This window comes from Hoplias malabaricus, chromosome Y (assembly GCF_029633855.1).
Source record: "Hoplias malabaricus isolate fHopMal1 chromosome Y, fHopMal1.hap1, whole genome shotgun sequence".
NCBI classification, from domain to species: Eukaryota; Metazoa; Chordata; class Actinopteri; order Characiformes; family Erythrinidae; genus Hoplias; species Hoplias malabaricus.
Genome location: NC_089820.1, coordinates 74,952,403 through 74,959,188, shown reverse-complemented (window position 1 = coordinate 74,959,188; position 6,786 = coordinate 74,952,403). Strand labels below are relative to the sequence as shown.

Genomic DNA, 6,786 nt, shown 5'->3' with positions numbered 1-6,786 from the left:
TTCAGGACACCAACACAGAGGATACTGGGTGAACACATCTAAATCTACACTGAGGTGAGGAGAGGCCCCAGAACTGTGTAACAGGGACATCGTACAATACTTGCACTACAGCACCAATCTTGTCAGAGATTCTTATCAAATGAAAATATCAGATAAACTAATGCAGCTGCCTAAAGACTTCAGGATGAGAAAAGCTGTTCAAAAACGTGTATATAAAGTGTGATAGTGGTTTGTGAATTATGATCTGTGTTTGGTGAGTAATACTATACAGGCATAATAAGTAGACATTGGATGAAAATGCATGTATATATTCAATATTCCCAGAAAGATTCTAATTACTTGAAGATCTGGTTGAGAGGCTTTAGGACCTGGTGGAAACCTCAGGCTTCTGCTGTAAATATAGCAGCACTCTGTGGAATCAGACTGACCTCTGCATTGCCTTTCTCATGCCAGCTCGTACACTAGGATACGGTTTTACTGTGTTTGTAAGACTTCCTGCAGATTTAAGGCTGAAGGTGAACTGAGGGTACCATGGCCATGTGAGGATTTTATGTAAGTCATGTAGGAGTTAGACTGGGCTGTAGTTTCTCTCTTTGTTCCTCACACAAACTGAGCTCCATGCTTCAGCTGTGTAAGGTTACAGAATCCCTGCTGATCAGCAACGCCCGCTCAGCATGCAGCGATGAGCTCATCCAGAAGGAGGCAGTCACACTCTGCATCAACGTCTCCAAACAGCAGCCCTTCCCCTCCTCCAGGGTCAGCACTTTCCGAGTGCCCGTCTACGATGACCCCAACGAGGACCTCTATAAGTATTTCGACCGCTGTGCTGATGCCATCCACAGTGAAGCAGGCAGAGGAGGCCGGACGGTGGTTTACTGCAAAAATGGCCGCAGTCGGTCAGCCACAGTCTGTGTGGCCTTCTTAATGAAGCACCAAGGCTTCTCTTTAACAGATGCATTCGAGGTAAACCACCAGCAATTGATATTTAATTTCCTATGGGCTCGCGGGTAATTTATATTATTATAAGCATGAACAAAAGCAGATAGTGTTTTTTGCAGACTATCTCTAATTAAAATGTAATTAATGAAATTAATCAAATTCTTTTTAATGGCTCCTATCCTTCTTGTGTGCATACTAAAATGCAACTGCATATTGCATTATCATATGACACTTGATGTTTAGACTTGTATTGTTTTTGACATTTAATAAGCAGCACCTTTTTTAATCTCATGACTGTTTCCACTTATATACTCAGGTAGTGAAAAGTGCCCGGTCGGTGGTGGAACCCAATCCGGGCTTTTGGGCCCAACTGGAGCGATATGAACAGGAGCTGCAGGTTAGAAGGTCAGCAAGCAGCAGCTCCAACATCTCTCCAAATTAACGTCACCAAGTCCTCAAACAGTATTTGCAGTATATAGTAGTAGTTTATGAACAACATGCAAAGTTGCAGATCCTCTAAATATCAGAATGAGGAGACAAGTGTGATCACACATGAATCATTTGAATATTTTAAAGCATAATTTGGGCTAGAATTAAATAAACACTTCTACTGATATAGTCCCTTTTTACTTAGTGATTAAATCCAGCCATATATATTTAGTAGCTTTAGAGTTATTTATGAATAATAAGTTAAGATTAATAACTGATTATTTAACCTGTAGTTTAAGGGGTTAAATACAGCGACTCAGGTTTCCACCTTAGAAAAGGATTAAACAACTCATTGTTGAACTGTGTTACTTACATACTGCCTTATATATTGGCCCTCAAGTCAGGTCTATAGGAAGAAAGCCAGTAATTTGTTATGCCTAATGAACCTTTAAACACTACAGAGTTCGGATTTCTGTAAAAGTAGATTGATTTGTCACTGATAGTGCTTTTGTTCCACTTTTCAGAACACAACAGAAACACAAATGCCTACAGTTTTCTCTACAGCGACTATTTTCACAAAGAGGACATGTGTTATAATAAAATATATAAAGTAAATATATTTTTTTTCATTTTTTTCACTAAAAGCAGATTTAAAACATGATGATATTCAGTTCTCAAGCAAGATCTCTTTCCAAACTCAGGAACTATCGTAACACTTAGGTATCGTTTTCCTACTTTATTATTATTATTATTATTATTATTATTAATAATAATTCTGTTATTTTGTTTGTTGTGGATCAGTGAAACTAGCAGAACGTTTGTGTAGAAAGTATAGATTCTGGACTTTCACTCCCATGTTTGTGTTTGAAAGTAGAAAAGGAGATATTTCATTCTTTAATTTATTGTTATTCTTGTTATTGTGTGCACAGAAAGAAGAAGACTCTTAACATTCTTATATTTCTGTTATTTGTGGCCTCTAAAAGACCTGCTGATATAGAATACATTTTGAATATGAATGCAAGTATTTATGTAATTACATATAAGTAGTATATCAAGTATTATATTTGCTCTGGACAAGAGTGTCTGTTAAAGGCCATAATATCAATACAGCTGTTGTAACTCTTGATTTCTAAGGGCTTATTGTGCTGAAAGGGCTTTTGTCTTGTTAGCAGATATGCTGTACCTCTTTTAACTTATTGAATTGATTTTTAAGGTCAATACTTGTTTTGTTTCATAACTGCAAAGACAAATTTCAGAGCTACTGCATATTTATGATATAACAAAGCTTTCTCATAACAGGGCTTAATGTATGCAATCCAGATTTAAAATAGCCATATACTGTAGCCCGATAACACTGTTGTGTGCCTGTTTGTTATTATCTGGATCAATAAATACACTGTTTATCACATTCTGTAATATTTTTTTTAACCAGCTTTATTAAATATATGATTCCTCCATGCCATGTTTTCTAACCAATGACAAAATGCAAACAAATAGGCAGTTAGCAAAATTGGTTTTGTGAGGTAATCACAGTAAACAGTGTCTATAATAAAGCACAGATTTTTACTGTATCCATATTTGCCTTAATTATAGATTCCATTTTTAGGAGACCTCAATTCTTTTTTCCAAATATATCTGCAGGAATATATTTCCCTACTTCCAAAATAAGGTCCTTAAGAGTTAACTTACTTTCAGACCCATCACACTCAGTTATCTTCTCGCAGTGGACGGATAGGCACAAACACCTGTGGATTTTTTCAGATCTGAAATGAAGAAAAGTGGCCACTGTTTATCTGTTGGTCGTGTCAAAAAGAATTGAAATTCTGGTGATAAATCAAGGGCCTGTCACTTCCTTCCGGGTGTTGTCTATCCACTCCAGATAATTGGAGACTTTGGTGTAGATGCCCAGTTTGTCTGTGCGGCCACAGCCCTCGCCCCAGGACACTATGCCTGTGAGGAACCATGTGTTGTGGTACAGGGTCATCATGGGACCACCACTGTCACCCTGGCAGGCATCTTTGACATCCCCTATTATCCCAGCGCAAAGCATGTTTTCAGTCAGGTTTTTAACAGTATGTCGGGCACACACTTCGCGATCAACCAAAGGGACCTTGATGTAGCCGAGTTCAGAGCTGTATTGAGTATCTGTCTCGTTTTGTTTGCCCCAGCCGGTCACCACCATTTCTGTTCCATTGAGGTGAAGCACATGCTCTGCAAGCCTGCGGCTTGGAAGGCACGCCGGAAGGATGTATTGGGTGAATTTCACTGGAGTGGCTAAACGCAGAAGGCCTATGTCGTTGTCATACGTTACTGAGTTGTACTCTGGGTGGGGGATGATGTTTGATACACGGATGGTCACTTCACTGTCCTCTTTCATAAACCTCAAATATTCACCTAAAGAAATGCAAAATGAAGTGTCACTTACAGGTCCTGGATCATCAAAGCTAGTGGTTTCTTTTGTCAAAAGCTGCATTTTGACACTCCTTGTAAATTTGACTACAACAGCTACTGGAACAGCTAACAACATTACAGAAAGCCTAACTGGTTAAATTCTACCTGTATTTATGAGACGTATTACTCATTATCACATTCCCTGTAACCTATCTGTTCATTCTAAAATATAAAATAAATGTTCCCAAATAAGAAAAAAAGTTGCATACACAATAATGCTTCATCGTGTGTTTGCTATCTGCCTGATTTAGCGGGAAAAGGAAGACATACCTAGTCTGACACTGAAGCGTATGCTTGCCTGGAGACAATGGGCAGCAGTGAGGACCCAGTTTTCATCAATCAAAACTCCACCGCAGTGAAAAGTCCGTCTGGCATTCAATAGAAGTGCCTAGAGAGCACAAAATATATTCTGAAATATCAGAAAAGACTCCTCAAGTATCTTGAATGTGGGAATAAATATCCAAAGGCTTGAAGTGGATTGTTAACAGGAGCAAATGCAAAGTAAAGTCTGATATCTAATATTACGTTTGGGGTATTTTTTGACCAGCAAAGTAATTATTGGAAATCAATTTCAAAATCATGATTCTTGATCTTGATGTTCCTTCTATGTTTAAAATATTAAATTAATACCTGCCAGGGACTTTCTCCTTTTTGGCCAACTTCACCACCGACAAGCCATGGCATTATAATTTCCTTTGGCTTAGTACTGTGAGAAGACTTGGCGATCAAAATCTGGCCACATGAGTTTTCATCTGGAAATTAGAAATAATTACTATGCTTTTTTATTACATTTGGCATTCATATCACTCATATCCAGCTATTTTAACTAATTTGTTACCAAACAGGAATAAATACTACATGGGTTGTCTCCAGAAATCTAATATTTATCCATATCTACTGTTATTTTAATTCTTGTAGTCTATTACAGTCAGAAGGAATATTCACCCGTGGGGATACACTTCTTGTTTTGCTGGAGCTGGTAACCTTCGACACAGCTGCAGAAACGTCCGTCTTTGGCCTTCCTGTCATGGCAGTTATGGTCACAGTCACCATTTTTCATTGAGCAGTTAAAGGTGATGCTTTCTGAGGGCCAGGTCACACATGACCATTAGAAGACAGTACTACCAACCCTTTGTTTCTTGCTGTTCTACTATCACTTTCAACCAACAGTGAGCAGAATCACTGACCAACTCCAGACAAAAGAATATAACTACTTCTTCACTCGTTCAAATCAGGAAAAAAGTTACAGTTATAAATAAATATGAAATTAACTAAAAAAAGCAATAAATTATTTAACATATTTTGTCTGTGTGAAGCCCATTAAACATGGGCTAGCTGGGTTCAAGGTGGACTTTAGGTCTGTTGTACCTTCTAGCAAAAACAAATCATACCTACGTACTGCTCCCAAAACTCCAACTGTAAGAGAAAAGAACTGATTATTAGTTCATATATTTCCAGGCACATTTGGTCAGTTTTAGTTTACACTTTATAGTTACACATATTTATGACTGACCGTTGCCTCTCTGTTTTCAAAGATCTCTCTGGCCTCCTCAAAGTTACACAGTTCCTCCACACACTCTCGCTCCATTGACGCAGGCTTGAGTTCTTCCAGGAGGCTGTTAGCTCTTCTGGTGCGCAGGAGCATGTTAGCCTTTGTGCTGCTGTAGAAAACTGATACATAAAAGACAGGGCTAAAAAGAGACGGATACTTAACTTAAAGCTCCACCTTATGTATCTCATTTAGTTAACATCAATAGTCCAGGATTTGTTTGGAGTTTGTCATGATCAAATATTCAAAGACACTGGAATTCTGTAATGTTCCCAAAAAATACTTACTTGGTTACTTTGTTTGTTTGTCAACAATTCCCAAACCATGCATTAAAACATTTTTATTTCTGTTATATTGAAGTGAAATTAAGGTTTTAATTCACTTTAGATTTATTTTTCTTTATTAAATATGGGCATCTTACCTGACATAGTGAGAACCATGGAAATACAGAGGAAAATCAAAAAAAGGCAGAAGAGGAAGGGTGTTCTTGCCATGGTCTCATACACACTGTTGAAATATAAGTATGATAAACATAGATTTGATAAACATAGAGGGTTTTATATTTAATTAAAAAATTGCATTAAAAAAACAACAGGAAGGAGTTGCTCAGTAGAGTGATCAATGTGTACTTTATAAGAACACAGATTTGGTTTGACTTCTCACGATGAAGGATGAAAAACGGAGTAGGTAAACTTAATACTGGACATTAACTAATTACTCAAATTATATTTTGTTTATTTGACTGTGTTCTAACATTTGTGTTTTTAAACACCTTCTGTACAGAAATATCTTTATGTCTTGTGCTGTCAATGATACAATTCATGTATTATTTAGAATGTGTATAAAAACACAAGGCACTTCAGTTGTTCTAATTTCTCATTGATTTATTCTGGTATGTTCTCTAAATCTATATCTCACCTCTGTCCCATTTTACTATGTAAAAACAGACATATCTTACCAGATTAGCAGATCTGACAAGTTTGCTGTGATTCCTTCTTAAAGTGAGAATTTTATGGAAAAAGGCATTAATGCCTAGCTCTCTCTGTTTTGTCCTGAATCCCTATGATAAACATTGCAAGAGTAAGCCTTAGCAGTTAGACCAAGCTCTGACCAACACTGCTGTCCAAATCAAATATGTGTGTGTGTATGTATGTATGTGTGTGTGTGTGGGTGTGTGTGTGTGGGTGTGTGGGGGGGGGGCAGTTTCACCAGCAATCTTTGGGTTTTGATTTTAATAGTGCAGTGATATTTAAGTTGTTAATAAAAGTATTTATAATTTAAGGCAAAATATTTAGAAAATAGAAGGTCATAGATTTTACTGTGTTTTTTTTCCCATCTATGTTTCTATATATTTATTATATTTTAAAGTTCTAGTCCAAGCATGTTGAACTGTATATTAATGATGTGTTAGGTACAGT

General features: G+C 37.1%; 2 protein-coding genes across 2 annotated transcripts; one reads left to right on the top strand and one right to left on the bottom strand.

Moving 5' to 3' along the window:
* The first annotated feature begins 467 nt into the window (after positions 1–467).
* LOC136678600 (dual specificity phosphatase 28-like) lies at positions 468–2,739 on the top strand. Its single transcript, XM_066656647.1, has 3 exons — positions 468–963; positions 1,256–1,344; positions 1,893–2,739. Exons 1-3 carry the CDS (start codon positions 619–621, stop codon positions 1,963–1,965), a joined length of 507 nt encoding a protein of 168 aa, XP_066512744.1. The 5' UTR covers positions 468–618; the 3' UTR covers positions 1,966–2,739.
* A 60-nt stretch (positions 2,740–2,799) lies between these two features.
* LOC136678599 (vitamin K-dependent protein C-like) lies at positions 2,800–6,467 on the bottom strand. The gene is made up of 8 exons (XM_066656646.1): positions 6,327–6,467; positions 5,790–5,875; positions 5,333–5,490; positions 5,211–5,235; positions 4,765–4,902; positions 4,450–4,571; positions 4,090–4,207; positions 2,800–3,762 (listed from the first exon to the last, which is right to left on the bottom strand). The coding sequence occupies exons 2-8, from the start codon at positions 5,860–5,862 to the stop codon at positions 3,203–3,205; spliced, it is 1,194 nt and encodes a 397-aa protein (XP_066512743.1). The 5' UTR covers positions 5,863–5,875; positions 6,327–6,467; the 3' UTR covers positions 2,800–3,202.
* Positions 6,468–6,786: the final 319 nt, after the last annotated feature.

What these genes read in the sequence shown, in the direction of transcription:
- LOC136678600 (XM_066656647.1), top strand. Translation starts at nt 619, where the DNA reads ATGCTTCAGCTGTGTAAGGTTACAGAATCCCTGCTGATCAGCAACGCC. An exon ending in CTTTAACAGATGCATTCGAG is followed by an intron (nt 964 to 1,255) that starts GTAAACCACCAG and finishes TTATATACTCAG; the next exon opens with GTAGTGAAAAGTGCCCGGTC. An exon ending in CAGGAGCTGCAGGTTAGAAG is followed by an intron (nt 1,345 to 1,892) that starts GTCAGCAAGCAG and finishes TCCACTTTTCAG; the next exon opens with AACACAACAGAAACACAAAT.
- LOC136678599 (XM_066656646.1), bottom strand. Translation starts at nt 5,862, where the DNA reads ATGGCAAGAACACCCTTCCTCTTCTGCCTTTTTTTGATTTTCCTCTGT. An exon ending in TTGAAAACAGAGAGGCAACG is followed by an intron (nt 5,236 to 5,332) that starts GTCAGTCATAAA and finishes TTTCTCTTACAG; the next exon opens with TTGGAGTTTTGGGAGCAGTA. An exon ending in CAAGAAGTGTATCCCCACGG is followed by an intron (nt 4,572 to 4,764) that starts GTGAATATTCCT and finishes TCTAATTTCCAG; the next exon opens with ATGAAAACTCATGTGGCCAG.